This window comes from Chelonoidis abingdonii, chromosome 13, assembly GCF_003597395.2.
Source record: "Chelonoidis abingdonii isolate Lonesome George chromosome 13, CheloAbing_2.0, whole genome shotgun sequence".
Classification (NCBI taxonomy): domain Eukaryota; kingdom Metazoa; phylum Chordata; order Testudines; family Testudinidae; genus Chelonoidis; species Chelonoidis abingdonii.
This window is the reverse complement of record NC_133781.1, coordinates 25,053,979-25,074,588: the sequence shown is the minus strand read 5'-3', so window position 1 is coordinate 25,074,588 and position 20,610 is coordinate 25,053,979. Positions and strand designations below refer to the sequence as shown.

Sequence of the window (20,610 nt, the reverse complement as noted above, 5' to 3'; positions counted from 1 at the left end):
ACAGTATAGAACCTGATGCTAACAGTCCTTCAGATTTGATTTGCCTTGTGTGTTTATTCTTTGCCTTGTAACAACTTGAGTGCTGTTTTGCGATACAAAATTCTATTCTAAAACCTTGAATAGGCAAGTGTTCAAAGTCTAGCCTATAAACATATTATCAGAGGCAAAATGAAAAATATTTTATTTAACATCTGTATTATTACTCCTGAGGGATTTTAAACAGTTTCTCAATTATAATCATTGAACCAAAATTCAATTTGTGTTATCTGTATCTCTCTGAAATTTAATTTTTTTTTTTCCATTTAGTTTCTGATGGTAACAGCTGGAAAGCATTGGTTATACCAGGATGGGCATTAGAGACTAAAGGCAATATTATGAGGGCTGCTGTGAGGACAGATACATTAAAACGTTGTGAGACGCTCAGATACTACAGTGATAGGCATAACTATGAGAGAGAGAAAAAAAATTTCTCCAGGTTCTTTATTCAGAGTGGTATATTTCTGCCTCCTCTTTCTGCACTTGATGCATGGCTGTTCCAAAACACTATTTGTGATAGACTTGTAATATATTTTTAATCTTAAAAAAAATACCCAATGCAAATAAATGCAAACTAAGTCAAAGTGCTATTTTGTTGAAGACTGAGTTCTCTACCACATAGACACATCTAAGAAGAATGCTGAGGATATCCTGAGCAACACTTACATCAACAGATAGATCCAGGAGCTGTGCCATCCTCTTCATTGTAATTCTGGTATAATATTTTGCCATTATTCTAATATTCTGGAATAAAAGTGTTCAGAATAGAGGGTTATTTGTAAAAAAATAACTGACACAGGCTGCAAAAATTTAAACTCAATGTTAAAAACGGATTAGGACTTATGTTGCTATAATAGCTTATCCAGAGAAAGATATGCAAATGAATAAGAGGTCCTTTCTAGGACACATACAATTCTCCTGCATATACCAAGACAAGCTACTGCCTCTCAAACTAATAACTAATGAAGTCAGTCACTAACTACAGATTTAAACAGCACCCTTTTCAAGTTTTTGCCCTAATTTCAGAGGGCCGAGTCTTACAATTTACGTAAACCCTATTTAAATATTAAGTATTTGTTTGCACTTGTGCTATTTTGTTTATAATTCCATTGTTTGCTCAAAAAAACTGCTATATTCCAATTTGTTAAAGTGAAAGCAAAAATTAGTTTTTGATTTCCGAGCCGATGTGGTGGAATGTGCATTACTCTGAGTGCTGGATCTACTTTTTTGACACAGCATCAGCTGCTAGCCAAGAGACATACCTACAAAATAAACACATCAGGAATGCACAAGGAGAATTAGAACATTATGGAAAGAAGAAAAGACAACTTATCAGTTTCTCTCATATCTTCTCTCCTGTCCCTCTCTTTATAAATAAAGTAAGCAAAAGGCATTTCTAGCAATTCCATGGTTAATTTATATCGTAAGAATGGTTAAAAAGCAGGCTGTACTTACGTGCTCCACAACTCTGTTCTTTAAGTCTTTCCATCTCTTTTCACCTTCCTCTGTATAACCAAAGACGTCTGTGGCAGGACTGTCAAGACTTCCTTCTCTTAATTCCTTTCCATATTCCTCAACTAGGACGGTCCAGCGCATCAACTCCATAGTGGTAAATAGTTTTAAAAGATCTCTGTAAATGGTTTAATGTAATCAGTTCACAATTCTATACCAATAAAACTTGTATTTTGTATTAAAAATCCTGCCAACAGACAAATACAAAGCAAACAATTTTATCACTACTAATCATAACTTTTAATTCTACTCAGCACTTTAAAATTCATAATCCACAAACAGGAAGTTTTTATATTAACACTTCCTACTGACTGACTGATTCACACACACACTCACTTTATGGCCTCAATTTCCACTTCTTTGTACCATATGTTATCTTAGAATTTGGCACAATTTTGCACAGGTGGCTATCAAACCATTTCACACCCACTTTGCACAGCTGTAGCTGACTATACAAGCCGCATGGTATGGTTTTGGGAGAGTCAGATACTCAGAGCTAAATTTAAAAGGGGATATCATCAACTCAGCTTGTCTTGTCTATCTGCAATTCTGCATGCAAAACTTGTATGTACATTCATGGGTGCAAACAACAACATTTAAGGATATAAAAGTAATTTATGCTTGATTTGTACTCAGTGTGCTTATGCAAAAAGGGTTTGCATATGTAAATTCTATCACATGCATGTAATGACTGCGTATGGACCATATTTTGAACATTAGACTCTCAGTATTATTTAGTGAAGTATTATGGAATAGTATCTGTTCAGAGTTATAAATAGTAACTTAACACAAATGTGTGTCTGTGATGGAGAGTTCTATATTATGGACATAATCTGACTTGCACACACACAGAAACATCTTTATAGATTTTTTTTCCACACCACATTGATTGTATAGGAAATATTGACAGTAGACCAGTGGTTCTCAACCCATGGCCTAATCAGCACAGAGCTGCGGCCCATGGGACATCCTCAGGGCCATACAGGTAGTATTGGATTCAGCCCACATAACGCATTGTGGGCCACATATGCGGCCCACAATAGTAAATAGTCTACTGCAGTGGTTCTCAACCTAACAGTAGCTGAATCCCCTCTGCCTTCAAAACACTCCTTAAAGGGCTGGGGTTTTTTTTTGTTTTTGTCAGAGTGGACTATTCAAAAGATACTTACTTATACTTAGGGATTTCTTCTAGTTTTTTGTCACTGCTTATTCTGTGTACCAAATCAGACTGTTCATTGTCATAAGGTGAAAGGATAACATACAGAACAACGTTCTTCAGTTCCTGTTCAAAGGAAAACATGGTTTGTTCTTTTATTACAGAAAAACAGCCAGAAAAAACAACACAATACTGATGTCAAAGTAAAAGCAGTTCTCAGAGTATGAATAAAATCTATGTGAGGCTAATCTACTGTACATATAACAATATATATTCTGTAAGGCTCAAATTTATTAAGAAACTAAGGTAATAAAACAAAAAAATAAATTTAATAATTAAATTTGTAGAAACAAAACTTTTACATTTTGATCACGCGGCAAGATGATTCAGGTCAAGTTATTTGTTTTTCTCTTAAATGCTATTATTACAATCTTGAGTTTGCAGCATTTGCATTGTGTACATGGTTTCAGAGCTAGCTCCATAAATTAAGAAAAATACTGTTCAGAATTTAATTTCACAAGTTGTTTCTAGGCTTTCACTCATGAAATGGAGTTCAGTCATCCTCAGAATTTAAGACAACATACACTATGTCCTTGATACAAATATTGATTACATAAGGACACTCAATTGCTTTTATTATATTCCTCCTTATGTAGACAGTTTGTTAATGTTCATATACAGATAGATGGGCTAAAGGATCCATGTTCATCTAATCAATACAGTAAATATAAAATAAAATGCATATTTGCCACTATGAACTCCTGCAGTTCCATTTGCAATGCTTTTACCTGCTGCCATTTTTCACTTTCAGCTTGGATACAAGGAGTATCATAAATGGCTCTGTAGTGCTTACAGATTGAGAGGTAGGAACCTTCATGTTGATCCAGCTGAATCATTAAGTTGTAGTATTTCAGCTTTAATTTCTGAAACAATGTCAAACAAATGTCAAAATTAAAAACAGATCCATTAATCTCACAAATTACATCTAATTGAATTCCAAAGACTGATTACACAAAAACTCCTGTGCATGAAGAGAATGCATGCCACAGACTGACAGAAAAAAAAAAAAAAAATCCCTCCATCAACTTTACCTCTGTGTTTTCTTCCTGGAAGAATTTGGTGTTAATTTTTTTGCTGATAATTTGGGTCCGAACATAGTCTTTTACAGCCAAACAGAGTCTCATCTGCTCCAAGATGAATTCCACCCGCTCTTTCTTTTCCATTGAACCATAGGTTTCCACCTAAAAAGGAAACTGAAGTGTTTAACTCCATGGATCTTTATTTAATAACGTTAAGGAGAGAAGCATGCCCTTCTACCAAAGATTTTCATCATACTTCTTTCATGTGCCTATTATAAAATATTTAGCTTTAAACCAAAGCTGCTATATGTATAATTCTACTACACAGACTTACTGAGCATCATATGTATGTTATAACAGAGGACAAATTAATATGGTCTGACTGTGTGCATTAAAATCACCCAAAGAGAATATACATAAGATAAAATCCCCCCAAAGTTTGCCTTATATGCTTGTTTGTGCATGCATACCCCAACTTATACAACATGCATACACAAACCCCAACTGACATGCCTCATTTATGCACAGATACACTTAAACATTTGCCCCTTGTTTTCTGGAAAAGTTTAAGAAAAAACAAACGAGGAGTCCTTGTGGCGCCTTAGAGACTAACTAATGTATTTGGGCATAAGCTTTCATGAGCTAAAACCCACTTCATCAGATGCATCTCCACTCCAAGTATCTGATGAAGTGGGTTTTAGCCCATGAAAGCTTATGCCCGAATACATTAGTTAGTCTCTAAGGTGCCACAAGGACTCCTCGTTTTTGCTGATACAAACTAACATGGCTACCAGTCTGAAACCTTTCTTAAGACATGAAAATTAGCTGCTTGCTTATACTCAGAAGTCTCTACCTTGGAACAAAGCACCCACACACTAGATGACGAAATAATGATGTTCATTAGCATTGAAAGAAGTGTATCCACCCCTTTCAGCAGAAAAAATGGTGGCTGTTATCTGGCAAATGGATGGGAATTCTCAGGCTCTCAGGAAATAGAGATGTGAAAAAACAGTTTAGGGTTCTCTTTGGCTATACCCTCACATCCTTAACTCAGCCCAGTCCTAAGGATTCCTTTTACACAAAGGACCCACACACTACTCTTAACAGAAGAAAACATGGGAGGGAATTCCTTCCAAACCCATCAACAGCCAGTTCCCTGTGCCAAATTAATGTAAAAAAAACCAGCAAAGAACAAGTAGATCCAAGAACACGTCATTTTGAATGACGCCCTGAGAGTCTGAACTCTCCATTCCAGAAGTCAAAAGATTCACTAGGACTGAACCTTCTGTATCAGCTAATACATGGGAACCCCCTTTCCCAAAAGGGAAATATTCCAAGTAATTTTCAGCATCAGCCAAATTAGCAGAGCTAGAGCATTTTAAATCTAATTACAATTCCACAGAAGATAGTTAATTGGTTCCTAGGTAGCTATGCTTGATTAAGCCTCAACTCTCATACAAACAACTGTCAGTCGTTGAGAAATTGTTGATTTTTGTAGGTGAAACACTTATGGACCATATGATGTGTTACCTGTAGTTCTTGCAAAATTGAAGCAGCTTCTTTCACATCACCATTTTGTTCTTTTATTGTTGCAAGTGTATTTGTAAGACGAGCACGCTCAATTTCCACGTATATCTGGAATTAAAATAAAATCCAACATTGAAACTTATTTTACTAAGTACAAGTCTATTACATCTCAGGCTGTGATATACACATCTGCATAACTTTACCCCCATAAGTAGTCTCACTGAAATCTTTCTACTGTTCTTCAAATGAAGTGAACATAATGTGATGACTTTGTGAGTAAAGCATTAATTTATGTTACACCTTTAGGAAATTTTTCCATAGAAGTTCTCTCTGTGCTACAATAAGAGTTTAATATTTGGAAACTCAAATTAAATTTAAGAATAGTGTATAGTCTGTATTTAAAAACCATTACAATGGGAAACACTTCTTTTTAATATTTCGTTAGGCAATCTATTGTTCACGACCAGTGCTGTAGCCCTGGAAATATTCAGATAAGAGATACAGCAGGGGCAGCCACACTGTAAAGCTCCCTCTGTTACTGAGTCTCAGCCCTGATCTGGAAGAACAGCATCTAGGAATAAGATAGTTCATTCACCTCTCTACCAAGATTCTCAGTGAAGCAAACAATAATAGTTCATTTTGTGATGGGAACTGTTATCTACCACAAACAGGACAGAGACCATCTCCTTTTACAAGCACTTCTGACCAGCCATCAGTTAACAACTTTTGGTTACTAGCTACCAAGGCTTGGTTTGAACTGGTAACAGGCATAAGAGTAAATAAACACAGACTTTGCTCAACAGAAAGTACATTTTCCAAGAGAAAGGCTAGGGCAACTCAGCCATCAACTCAGTATTCTATGTAACACTTCCTATTTTGTTAATTTTCTATCATACCTAATAAGACTAAGAGTAATATACATGTATAACATAATTTTATAAATATACAATTTGTAACATCACACCTCAGCTGCTGAAAACAGGTGTGTTTTGTCATTGCAACTGCATAGGTTTTTCCAGACCATCTGGCACACTAGCATCATCCTTAATGACTTGAAGAAGGGTTTTATTTTGCCTTTCATCAAAAAGGGCATCAAGGCTGAAGGGGGTAACTACCGAGGTATTATACTGTTAGCAGTCCCAGGAAAAGTCTTTGTTTCCATGTTAACGTCTTGAATCCGTGATGCACTTCACAACAAAGTCTGTGCTGTTTTAGACCTGGTCATTCCACTAACGACCAGATCTTTACCTCAAGACAACCTTTTCTTAAAGTATAAGCCTTTACAGGCAGGCCTGCATATCTATATCCTAATACCTGCTATGCTGTGTTTAACTCCACGGCAAAGATTTTGGTTCTCGAGGTTCTACCGAGTCCATGATGTTACATAAATGGAGGAGTAGGCTTTACATGGAATAAAGCAGTGATATTCGGACCTGTATGAGTTAGCAGTGAAAGAAAGAATCGCTTATCACTGTAGAGAGCAATATGAATCCAAAAAAAACCATGGATTTTTTTAATATACATTCAGGCAAAAAATTCTGAGATAGATCAAATAATGCCAGCCTTCCATTCCACCTGACATCTCCGCTTTTTCCACCCTTGTCCACTTCCCTCTGGTCTCTTCTTTCACTTTTATGTCTATTTGTGTATTCTGTTGTTTGTATAGTTTTCCCCACCCTAACATGTTACATCTGTGTAAAATTGTCTGACTTTGTATTGTCCAGTCTTGCAGCGTTGACAAGTTGCATAATTTTATTGCAAATCCTGTGAATTGTGCAGTATTTAGTAACATATACAAGGTGTAAGTCATTTACCTTTTTGTATTTTTTGTTGTTTGATTATGAAAATTAATAGATATGTTAATCACCAAAAAAGGAATGCTGCTACACTGTCGGCAATCTCATTGTCACCAAAAGCTTCAGTGGTGCAATAAGACTGCATTGATGGAAACAGACTGGACATCCAACTAAATTGTCTGAAGAATCAAACCAGAGATCTATCCAGGGGATATTCGATGTGCAAGGAAGCTATGTCCCTTCCAAATTTGCCTTGATGATGATGATGATATGTATACAACTTTAGGTCAACAATAAGTACTGAAAATAAATCTTAAAAAGACATTGTTGGGACCAGCTGAACTCAGCATTTGCATTTTTTAAAAGCAAAGTTTACAAAAGCTAAGGCTAATAGAAATGTTTCCATGAATTATATTTTTGTTTTGGTTTTTGTTCCTTGCTTTTTTAAAATTCCTACATCAAGATTTTTAAACAAAAAAATCACGTTCCATGTTTGGAACATAAGCATTCGACAGCATGCTAATCCACCAGAATAAGGAAGTAAAACTGACTAGTCTATTTTTATTTCCCAAAAGGAGAAATGTAAAAAATTATTTTTCACTATTTGTGGTGTTTGTTTAATTGAATTTTTAGAATTCTCAGCTTTAATACTTGAAGGTGTCATTAATATAGAGACTTAAAAAAAAAGTTAGTATTCCAACAGGTTACTGAAATGAGCAATATAAGGAAGTAATTTTCCAAGATATTTTGAATAGAAATATATAGATTTCCTTATCATATTAATTTCAAAATGTATTTTGGCTCTCTCTCTAACCAGAAAAAGAAAACAAGACATGCTTTAAGGAAGGCAAATATCCTTTTTATTACACCACTAGACATCAAAAGGTTCCAGTCTGAAAACAAAAAGTCTTACCTTTCCTTCTGTTACCATACGCAGTGTGTCTATTAATCGCAGTTTGATTGGTAGGTCTGTAATCTCCTCAACATACGTACAGCACTGCTGGACCATTTTAGCAACTGCCTGGTATAAACAATGGAAAACAAAATATTACTCTATTTTTAGATTTCTAGAAGTGTGCCAAAAATATAATTTTGGGGCATTTGTAATCAAATGTTAAGATATAAGAACTATTAATATCAAAGTAAATGGACTCTCTCCCAAAATAAGCGTGGGGGTGTGTTGGAGGGGCTGTTTTCACTCCTACTAGGCATGAACTTAATAGGGTAAAAGAGAAGAATAAAAGACCCATGGCATGGCCATGGCTGGCTTGGGGCAACTGACTTGGGCTTGTGGGGTTCCAGCTGCAGGGCTAAAAATTGCTGTGTAGCTGTTTGGGCCCACCCTCACAGAGCTTGGGCTCCAGCCTGAGTCCAAACATCTACACAGCAATTTTTCAGCCTGAGCTCCAGGAGTTGAGCTCAGCTGACTCAGGTCAGCCACAAATTTTTTATCCTCTGGTATAACCAAAGTGAGCAGATGCCCTTCCACAGGAAGATATTACTGAGATCAGAGGCTGGCTCAAGTCAAACGGAATGTGTCTGTATCACTTCTCTCAAACTTGTTCTCAACTCACTTGAAGAGCAGAATTGACATTTTCTTCTGCCAAATCAAACTGACTACTTAGCAGGCTGGAAAGAGCTTATCTGCTTGCTACCCAATTTCCATAATATAAAAGGAAGTGCTCAGTACGCATTTTACCCTGGTCTAAATCAATAGTGAGGTATACTGTCCCTTCCTTTGTGGTATCTGTAAATTTCTAGAAAAATATAAAGTTATTTCTGATTTGATGTTAGCATACCAGTTTCAAATGTATGTGTTCTCACATAAAGTGTAGATAAACCACAACATGATAAACCACAACAATTCTGTTTAACATCACACTTTACATGTAAACCAAAAACTATAATATCAATTTCATTATTCATTTTCTTCTGGAAAAAGTCAGTTTTACCATTGTGAGCCAATTACTGCTCTGACGTACTATTATATTTGTATTCTACTATGTGCTAAGTATCTAAGTCCTTTTTTTCCTTCTTCTCAACACAAAAGGGTGAAAAAAAATGTACAACTAAAGTTTTTGCAAACTCAAAATATATCTCCTTCCACACAGCTCAGTTTGCTCTGCTATCAAGCATAAATAAAAATATCATCTACATTTACAATCACTAAAATAAAAATTAGAACATATCAATCTTCTTAAGTCTGAAGGCAAGAGCTGATCACTAGCTAGGGTCAAGTACAAATCCCCCTATGATATAACATTAGTGAATAGCTAAGTGCATTTAAAGAGGTGGAGGTTACAACTTCATCGGAAATATCAGACTTTGCAATCCTCATGTACCTTACATCACTATTAACTGATTAGTTAATTAAGCCTTGTTAAGTAAAGAAGAATGGCTGACACCCAGGATTTAGTGGGGAAACAAAGTAAACCGTTAGATATACATATAAGTGAAAGCCACTTGTAATCCGGTTTCATATGAGCTAGATCATGCTTGACCAGTGCGGATTATTGTCTTTCATGAGACTTGAATAAACTGAAATTGTAGGCAATCCCAAGCATCAGCAGTTCAGAAACACTTGACATACAAGACTAGCATACTAGTTAAAAACAGCTTAACAACACATTATCTTGGACTGAAAAGGAAGCAGACCTCAGTGATCAAGGCTAAGTATCTCTCGCAGACAACACAGCAGAGAATAGGTAGGCAATACACCATGGGTTATACACTTTGGACTGCTTAATGGAATTTTACATTTCAGGCTGTCCCTTGCTCTGCTTCATCACCACCCCACCCAACACTGGTGTATCATTTCCATAATATATCAGTTGGAGCATATGACAGAGTACTCGCTAATGCTGGTGCATGACAGTGGGGTCCTATTCCAGGGTGCACATTGGCAGAGATCCATCCTCACTAACGATAAATGAGGAAGTCTAAAAAAAGAAATTAATATAAGACCTGTATTGGGCCTCGTATTGTTTATTCTCGATATCACCAACAGGTAACAGGGAGGTGCAGAAATCCGAACCATGAAATTGAGTAAGAGTGAACAGATATAAAGAAGAACAAAATGGAATGGACAAACAAGTCTCTTTATCGTGCACAGATTTTTGGCATTTCATAAGGCTTGGGGAAAATATAGTGTGACCAGTGTATTAAAACAAAACCAGATACAGGGTGACAACAGGGTTAAAGATAGCTAAATAGACAGATGAAGAAAAAGGAATTGGTGTTGCTAGTCATCAGAGACCTGAAACCTAGGTGTAGCATGAGGTAGCGACCAAGAAGGTTTAACAAATGCTGGAAATGAGCAAGAAATGGAGGAGATTGGAATTGATACAAAAAGCTCCATAGGATGTTTAAATATTGTGTTTAAAGTGAAAGCTACTGAAGAGGCATAAAGGGAGGAGAACCGGAATCTATGATTACAACTAAGAGGCTAGAAAAAATATATCAGAAATAAGATTCAAAGACAAGAACTAAAAATAAAGGGACAAAGTCAGCAAAGTTTTTTGAATTGATGTTAAGCTCCAGAACAAAGTGACTGAAATTTAACGGAATCCCACATTCACAGCAAATTAAAGATGCGTTCACTCAGAGGAATTAGTGAACAGATTACTGTTGATACAGCAGCAGGGCACTAGGAGCTTTAGAAACATACAAAGACAAAGGCCAGGTCTACACTGCGACTTTAAATCGGTTTAATGGCCGATATACCGATTTAACGCTGTATCCGTTCACATGACGTCGTCATTAATATCGAGTTAAACGGCTCCTTAAATCGATTTCGGAACTCCTCCCAACGAGAGGAGTAGCGCTAAATTCGATAGCGATAACTCGGAATTAGGGTTCGTGTGGACGGAAATCGACGTTATTGCTCCGGGCGGCATCCCAGAGTGCAGCACTGATGCCCTGGACAGCAATCTGAACTCGGATGCAGCGGGCAGGTAAACAGAAAGCCCCGCGAACTTTTGAATTACATTTTCCTGCTTGCCCAGCGTGGAGCTCTGATCAGCACGGCTGGCGATGCAGTCTGAAATCGAAAAAAGAGCTCCAGCATAGACCGTACGGAGATACTAGGTCTTGATCCTGTATGGGAGACAAATCTGTTGTATCCAGCTCCATTACAGAACACGAAATGCCAAAGCGTTTGAATAAAAAACTCCAGGATCACAGCGCTGCGTGACAAGCGTAACGGGAGCCAGAGACTCAAATGACGCTCATGAAGGGAAGGAGGGTACTGAGGACTCCAGCTATCCCAGTCCACAGCAGCCTCTGAAATTATTTGCATTCTTGGCTGAGCTCCCAATGTCTGTAGGTTCAACACAGTGTCTGGCCTGGTTCAGGGAACAGGCTCCTCAGTTTTATTTCCCCCCTCCACCACGTGAAAAAAAAAGGGGAAGATTGCTGTGCCTATAGCGTTTGCCTCAATGCACTCCGCGAAAAAGGCGCCAAAGGTTGTCTGCTGCCTTCACAAAGGGAGGGGTGAGGCTGTACCCAGCACCACCCGGGGAAATGTTTCTGCTCCCATCAGGCACTGGTGCTCCTCTCGACAACAGGTAAGTGGGCGAGCGACCTCAAATGGGTCAGCTTGAGGAACAGCTACCCACAGTGCACCGCTCCTGAAATCGATGGTAGCTTTGGACCATGGACGCAAACAATCGATTTCAGGATCCCACTGTGGACGCGCTAAACCGATTTTATTAGATCTGTTTTGTAATATCGGTTTAAGCTAATTCGAAATAATCGTGCAGTGTAGACGTACCCATAGGGTAACATTTTCAAAAGCAACTCAGGCACTTAGGAGTCGAAGCCTCATTGACTTGCAGTGAAACTCAGAAGCCTAAATCACTTTTGAAAATTTTACACATAGGCACTGTCCCAAGAATTTGCAGACAACCTAATAAAACAAATGAACAGAGGAGAAAAAAACAAAAAAAAGCAACATGAGTGAAGGCTGCAGTTAAGCACGCATGAGTGTGTGCATATTAGGGATGTAAATAGAATTTTTAAAAGTATCCGTTTTAACTATTAAAATTATATTGGTTAACTATTTAATCTTGAACATGATGGGGGCCCCACCCGGCAGGATTCCAGGACTGATGCCTGTCCCCACCCGCTGCCCACCCAGCAGGGATCCGGGGCTGCTGCCAATCTGTTTTAAAAATTAACTGTAATATATTAACAGTAAGGCTAATACTTATTGGTAAACCATTTAACTGTTTAGTATTTTACATCCCTAGTGCATTTTTCAGTAGGTTAATGTGGATGACAGCAGGGTGAATTTAGCACACAAGCCTCCTTAAATAAGCCTATCAGAAGCAGCAACAGAAGCTGACATTAGTATATACAGAAGGATATTAAAACACAAACAGCACAGGCACTACACAGAAGGGGAATTAGAAAGGTAACATGGTATCTTTCCTTCCCAAACAGCTGCATTTCTTTGTTTAAAAAAATGTAATCACCTGTTTTAACTGACTTCTTCTCTTTGACAGAATAATAATATTTTCATTAAGAGCATCCCAATCTTTAGCTTCATAACACATTTTTACTACAGCAACCAAGATACGGGACGTGGAAACCATGTCAGAGGCCTGCAACAAACAAAAAGTGCATTAATGATTACATATAAAACTTAAACTACTGAGCCACTACCACTGCAGAGCCTTGACAATACAAAGACAAGAGCAATCCATTATAACTCCAGCCCCACCATCCTCAAAAGAATGGGGAAATATGGCACAGAGCCAGGCCCCCACCCCACCCACCCCCTGACTCACTCAAACCGCATCCTGGGATCCGTTTATCAGTAGCTTATGACCATAGACCGATCCAGAAATGATGGACGCCCTAAAACAAGTCGATGTTCAGGTTATCCCATATAGGTGGAAGCGCGTCTTCACGAACCTCTAGGTATTTTATATGTAGATCTGTGTTTGTGAAGATCGGTAAATAGACTAAGATTTATTTCGCGATGATAATTATCGTGGAATGGCAGGGTAGTATGTGATAGCCTGCATGATATAGGGGTTATACATTGCAAAGAATATCATCTACATTTACAATCACTAAATAAAATTAGAACATGATCAAATCTTCTAAGTCTGAAGGCAAGAGCTTGATCACTGCTAGGGAGTACAAGATCCCCCTATGATATAACATTAGTGAATAGCTAAGTGCATTTAAAGGTGGAGGTTACAACTTCATCGGAATATCAGACTTTGCAACCTTCATGTACCTTACCATCACTATAACTGTTAGTTAATTAAGCCTTGTAAGTAAAGAGAATGGCTGACACCCAGGATTTAGTAGGGAAACAAAGTAAACGTTTAGATATTACATATAAGTGAAGGCACACTTGTAATCCGGTTTTACATATTGAGCTAGATACATGCTTGACCAGTGCGGATTATTGTCTTCATGAGACTTGAATAAAACTGAAATTGTTAGCAATCCAAGCATCAGCAGTTTCAGACAACACTTGACATACCAAGTGACTAGCATACTGTTAAAAACAGCTTAACACACATTATTCTTGGACTGAAAAGGAAGCAGACCTCCAGTATCAAGGCTAAGTATCTCTCCGACAACCACAGCAGAGAATAGTAGGGCAATACACCATGGCGTTATACACTTTGGACTGCTATGGAATTTTTTACATTCAGGCTGTCCCTTGCTCTGCTTTCATCACCCACCCACCCAACACCTGGTGTATCATTTCATATATATCAGTTGGAGCATATGACAGAAGTACCGCTAATGCTGTGTGCATGACAGTGGGGTCCATTCCAGGCGTCACATTGGCAGAGATCCATCCTCACTAACGATGAATGAGGAAGTTCTAAAAAAAGAACATTACTATATAAGACCTGTATTGGGCCTCGTATTGTTTATGTCTCGATATCACGCCAAACAGGTAACAGGGAGGTTGCGAATCCGAACCTGAAATTGAGTAAGAGGAACAGTATAAAGAAGAACAAAAATGGAATGGACAAACAGTCTCTTTATCGTGCACAGATTTTTTGGCATTTCATAAGGGCTTGGGGAAAATATAAGTGTGACAGTGTATTAAAACAAACCAGTACAGGGTGACACAGGTTAAGAGTAGCTAAATTAGACAGAATGAGAAAAAGTTGAACTGGTGTTGCTATCATCAGAGACTGAACCTAGGTGTGCATTAGGTAGCGACCAAGAAGGTTTAAACAAATGCTGGAATGAGCAAGAAATGGAGGAGATTGAGACTTGATGACAAAAAGCTCCATAGATGTTTTAATATTGTGTTTTAAAGTGAAAGCTACTGAAGATGGCATAAATGGGAGAGAGCGATCTATGACTTACACTAAGGGCTAGAAAAATATATCAGAAATAAGATTCAAAGACAAGAATAAAAATAAGGGACAAAGTCAGCAAAGTTTTTTGAATTGATGTTAAGCTCCAGAACAAGTGACTGAAATTTAACGGAATCCACATTCACAGCATTAAAGATGCGTTCACTCAGAGGAAATAGTGAACAGATTACTGTTGATACAGCAGCAGGGCACTAGGAGCTTTAGAAACATACAAAGACAAAGGCCAGGTCTACACTGCGACTTTAATCGTTTAAGCCGATATACCGATTAACGCTGTATCGTTCACAATGAAGTCGTCGATAATATCGAGTTAAACGGTCCTTAAATCGATTTCGGAACTCCTCCAACGAGGGAGTAGCGCTAAATTCGATAGCGGTACTCGGAATTAGGGTTCGTGTGGACGGAAATCGACGTTATTGGCTCCGGGCGGCATCCCAGAGTGCAGCACTGATGTCGGCACGCAATCTGAACTCGGATGCAGCGGGCAGGTAAACAGAAAAGCCCCGCGAACTTTTGAATTACATTTCTTGCCCAGCGTGGAGTCTGATCAGCACGGCTGGCGATGCAGTCTGAATCGAAAAGAGCTCCAGCATAGACCGTACGGGAGATACTAGGTCGATCCTGTATGGGGAGACAAATCTGTTGTATCAGCTCCATTACAAAACACGAAAATGCCAAAGCGTTTGAATAAAAAACTCCAGGATACACAGCGCTGCGTGACAAGCGTAACGGGAAGCCAGAGACTCAAATGGACGCTCATGAAGGGAGGGAGGGTACTGAGGACTCCAGCTATCCACAGTCCACAGCAGCCTCTGAAAATTATTCTGCATTCTTGGCTGAGCTCCCAATGTCTGTAGGTTAACACAGTGTCTGGCGTGGTTCAGGGAACAGGCTCCTCAGTTTATTTCCCCCCTCCACCACCGTGAAAAAAAAGGGAAGATTGCTGTGCTATAGCGTTTGCCTCAATGCACTCCGCGAAAAGGCGCCAAAGCGGTTGTCTGCTGCCTTCACAAAGGGAGGGTGAGGCTGTACCAGCACCACCGGGAAATGTTTCTGCTCCCATCAGGCACTGTGCTCTCAACACAGGAATGGGAGACTATGGGATAGCTGGGAACAGCTACCCACAGTGCACCGCTCCTGAAATCGATGTAGCTTTGGACCATGGACGCAAACAATCGATTTCAGGATCCCACTGTGGACGCGCTAAACCGATTTTATTAGATCTGTTTGTAATATCGGTTTAAGCTAATTCGAAATAATCGTGCAGTGTAGTACGTCCCATAGGGTATACATTTTCAAAGAAACTCAGGCACTAGGAGTCGAAGCCTCATTGACTTGCAGTGAAACTCAGAAGCCTAAATCATTTTGAAAAATTTTACAATAGGCACTGTCCCAAGAATTGCAGACAACCTAATAAACAAATGACAGAGAGAGAAAAAAACAAAAAAAGCAACATGAGTGAAGGCTGCAGTTAAGCACGCATGAGTGTGTGCATATTAGGGATGTAAATAGAATTTTTAAAAGTATCCGTTTTAACTATTAAAATTATATTGGTTAACTATTTAATCTTGAACATGATGGGGCCCCACCCGGCAGGATTCCAGGACTGATGCCTGTCCCCACCCGCTGCCCACCCAGCAGGGATCCGCGGGCTGCTGCCAATCTGTTTTTAAAATTAACTGTTAATTATACGTAAGGCTAATACTTATTGGTAAACCATTTAACTGTTTAGTATTTTACATCCCTAGTGCATTTTTCAGTAGGTTAATGTGGATGACAGCAGGTGTTGAATGCAAGCCTCCTTAAATAAGCCTATCGAAAGCAGCAACAGAAGCTGACATTAGTATATACAGAAGGATATTAACACACAAACAGCACAGGCACTACACAGAAGGGAATTAAGAAAGGTAACATGGTATCTTTCCTTCCCCAAACAGCTGCATTCTTTGTTTAAAAAATGTAATCACCTGTTTTAACTGACTTCTTCTCTTTGACAGAATAATTAATATTTCATTAAGAGCATCCCAATCTTTAGCTCATAACACATTTTTACTACAGCAACCAAGATACGGGACGTGGAACCATGTCAGAGCCTGCAACAAACAAAAAGTGCATTAATGATTACATATAAAACTTAAACTACTGAGCAACTACCACTGCCGAGCCTTGACAATACAAAGACAAGAGCAATCCATTATAACTCCAGCCCCACCATCCTCAAAAGAATGGGGAATATAGGCAAAGAGCCAGGCCCCACCCACCCCACCACCCCCCAGCTCCACCACCACCAAAGGTAAGGGGGAACATGGCAGAGCCAGACACTCTAATTTCCCACTATACCACTATCTGCCAGGAAAAGGGGGAACACCCCAGAAATAAATGTGCTGCACAGCATAATCGACTTACCGTTCGTGTCTGTTTTTCCAAAGAGAGTAGGGTTTCAATGACCTCTTGAAGTCTTCCTTCCTAATATCATGGACAAACACTATTAGGACCAACATTGAAAAAAGTATAGTATAGTTTAACCCAAGAATAGCTACATCTGTTATAGAAGAAAAAGCATATAGCAAAGTCGGGGTGAAAGACTAATTTCAACGTAGTTTATTTCTTTGACAAGGAAGATAGGAATAAACGTTAATAGTTAGCATTTACATATTACTTTTCATCTGTATATCTCAAAGTGCCTTACGAAGGTGGATAAGTATCATTACCTCCATTTTTTTTTTTTTTTTATGGATGGGGAAACATACAGAAATTAAGGGACAAAATTACAGAGTGGCCTTTGGTTTTGAGTGCCTAACTTGGGATAGCCTGGGTCTGATGTTCAGAGATCATGACCACACATTGATTTCATTGACATCATTTGGACCGGTCACAGCTCAGCATTCCTAAAAATCAGGACTTTGTGTGTCTGAAACCCAGCATCCAAACACTGAGATGCACAAAATCAAAAGCCACTTCTGAAAGTATCTGTTAAATAACTCACCCAAAATAACACAGCTAGTTAGTGATGGAGCCAGGAATACAACCAGATCACTTGAGTCACAAACCCATTCCCTCTTTCTCATGTAAAATGTGTCTATGCTTTATTTATGTAAATTTTAAAAAATCCCACCTTCAGATACTGCCTCATGGAAGCCCAAACATCCCAAAAGTATATTTATCAGAAAGGCACAGCATATTTAAACTTCCCTCATTTTAAACATAAAATTTAGTTGTTGTAGTACAAGGGTTGGCAACCCTTCAGAAACGGTGTGCCGAGTCTTCATTTATTCACTCCAATTTAAGGTTTTGTGTGCCAGTAATAAATTTTAACATTTTTAGAAGGTCTCTTTCTATAAGTCTACAATATATAACTGAACTATAGTTGTATGTAAAGTAAATAAGTTTTGTAAAATGTTTAAGAAGTTTCATTTAAAATTAAATTAAAATGCAGAGCCCCCTGGACCAGTGGCCAGGACCCGGGCAGTGTGAGTGCCACTGAAAATCAGCTCGCGTGCCCCCTTCGGCACACGTGCCATAGGTTCCTACCCCTCTTATAGTATATCTCAGCTTTCCTTGAAATTCACAGAACCATCGAGAACTCCACACAGAAGTGACACTCAGTTGCAACAGTATACATTTTCACTTAGGAACCTGGAGTTATGGATAATCTCAGGGCTGTCAAACTACGATGATTTGAATGAGAGAATTTCGAAAAGCTGCCAGTTTAAATGTATAGCTGACTATAACACAAAATAAATAAATAAAAAGAAAAACAGAACACATTCCCTCAGCTAGAAAGTTGGCTTAAGTAACAGTATGGCGAAGGCAGGAATGTAACGATCAATTTGAAAAGAATATAAGTATATTCCTCCTCTCCCAGTATACCCATAAGCCTCCATTCTCACATGACACACAGTAAGGCTGTGTCTTGACAAGGAAATGTGGTCAAGCTTGAACACATGCTAGATAAGCCAGACTTAAATTCCTAAACACAACCTTCTTCCGAATGAAGATGAAAGGTAACACTTGTAATTTGATTTAGTCAGCCAAATTCTAGTCTAGGCTAGAACATGACCACCTGCATTAAACTACTTGCATTTACACTAGGGAAAAAAAAGTTGAGTTTGGGTCAGGCTTAGGACTACTTAACCTAGTCAAGACAAAGTCTAAGTAAATATAAATGTAGTTAAATACTGTAACAAAAAACATTGCTGCTACGCATCTCTCTCCTGATATTAAACAGAGTAAGCTAGGAGGTAGGTGACACATGCCTGTGCGCTTCATATACATCCTAATCATGGTAGTACAATGCCTGCACTCATTGGATACTGGGGACTATATGTCCTATATCTGTCTATGGGATTTAAAGGCCATTGTAAGAAACTTTAGATCCAAAAACTGAGATTAAATTTCCAAACAAGTATTATAGCAACACTTAATATTAATAGAAATGTTTGTAACAAACATTGCACCACTGGGCTACTTAAGCTTAAAAACTGGAAAAATTTTTAGAAGGCATTAAGGTATTAGTAATACAGATAAGGGAATTTGCTTCCAAAAGTTACTTTTATCCTGACCAAGTCCCTTCAAATTGTGTACCATGGCTTATCTAGTATATGTCCACCTACAATCACAGAATTAAAGTGCACACTGACATATATGGCCTGGCTGACTATAATGCAGGGTAATAGCCTTGGTTTCCTAATTCTTGTACATCACAATTGTACACGTGTCATACCTGGTATTAGTCCACCTCCTTCCTATGCAATTTTGCAGGCTACACCTATTGGGAAAGGGCAAGTGCAGCATAAAGGCCTAGATCTGGCTGCTCCAAAGTGTGGGGGGTGGCGTGACGGAATGATGCCTCCAGGATCCCAATGTATGCTGCTTTGGGCAGTCTGTGTCTGGCTATGCTGAAGCAGAGGGATTACGAGGAGGTGCAGTTTTGTCACTACACACAATCCATAGCTGCTCTTCTGCCATTCTACTGTATGTAGGGGCAAACTTGACCCATGCTTATCCATGCAGAGACAGCCCCCTTTCCCGCACACAAAGGCCTTAAAATGTCAGGTGTCAGAGGAACACATTTGTTTGCCATAAGCTGGGAGCAGACGACAGGGAATAGGGAATGGATCACTCGATGATTGCCTGTTCCGTTCATTCCCTCTGAACCACTTGACACTGGCCACTGTAGGCAGCCAGAATCCTGGGCTAGATGGATCATTAGGCTGACCCAGTATGGTCGTTCTTATATTCTTACATGGTCCCCATCCTCCCGCCGGGATTCCATCACATAGCGCCGCCTGTGCTTGCCTAGAGCTGCACACTTGTGGGTATTCGCTCTCCCCAGATCCCTTGTGCACCAGTCACCAGGCTGGTGGCCTTGCGCCTCCTGTCCATCCCATAAGCGGCACACGCCCCTAGAAACCAGGTCTGCCTATCCCACCGGCAATGGAGCAGCCTCCAGCTAGGACGCGCGACGGGGCGCAAGCTAGAGGACGTGGGGGCCTGTGGCTGGATGAAGCGGGGCGGGGCACGGCTCTGTCAATAGCAGGAGATCGGTCATGACACAGCTCTCTCAGGCCAGGAGCGCTCCCATCCCATCTCATCCCACTCCGCTTCCCCACCCCCGTTGTGCCCCCCAGCGCATCTGCCCCTTCTCCCCCCCCCGTTTCCGAAAGGGGGCGGACCCGTGGCGTGCCTGCCCCCCGCCGGGAATCGGCACTGACCCCCTCGCAGCAGACACCAGCCCTGCCCATCCCCCCGCGCCGGAGAGGGGGCTCTCCCCCACGGCTTGCGCGCCCGGCGCTTCCTGCGCCGTCCCTCCCTCAGCCCCCTGGCACCGCTCTGGGACAGGCGAGCGTCCCCCGGCCCGGGCCGTCTCCCCCGCGGGCGGCCTAGCCCGGGCCGCGCCATGACTCAGCCCAACCGCGGCCGCCGGCTCCCCTTTACCTGGGCCAGCCGCTCGCACTCGGGCAGGCGCTGGTCCACCGTGGCGCTGTAATCCACCTCCATCTTCACGATGCGGCCGTCTGACCGCTCCGCGCCGTCGTCCGCCATCCCCCCGGCTCGGCTCCGCGCCGCGTCCCCGGCCCGGCCTCAAACACACACCGGAAACCAGCAGGGACACCCGCTCAGGCAGCAGCGCGGGCAGCAGACTC

General features: G+C 40.1%; 1 protein-coding gene across 1 annotated transcript in view; it reads right to left on the bottom strand.

Annotated features, from left to right (window-relative positions):
• PSMD12 (proteasome 26S subunit, non-ATPase 12) overlaps window positions 1-20,610 on the bottom strand; it is a 21,780-nt gene extending 1,170 nt beyond the window's left edge. The window contains exons 1-10 of the mRNA XM_032794495.2: window positions 20,402-20,610; window positions 16,871-16,930; window positions 12,581-12,709; window positions 8,020-8,127; window positions 5,314-5,418; window positions 3,796-3,945; window positions 3,493-3,627; window positions 2,718-2,830; window positions 1,492-1,666; window positions 703-780 (exon numbers count right to left, since the gene is read on the bottom strand). Of these exons, the coding sequence (XP_032650386.1) occupies window positions 703-780; window positions 1,492-1,666; window positions 2,718-2,830; window positions 3,493-3,627; window positions 3,796-3,945; window positions 5,314-5,418; window positions 8,020-8,127; window positions 12,581-12,709; window positions 16,871-16,930; window positions 20,402-20,509 (1,161 nt within the window). The 5' untranslated portion in view covers window positions 20,510-20,610. The remainder of the gene's footprint in view (window positions 1-702; window positions 781-1,491; window positions 1,667-2,717; window positions 2,831-3,492; window positions 3,628-3,795; window positions 3,946-5,313; window positions 5,419-8,019; window positions 8,128-12,580; window positions 12,710-16,870; window positions 16,931-20,401) is intronic.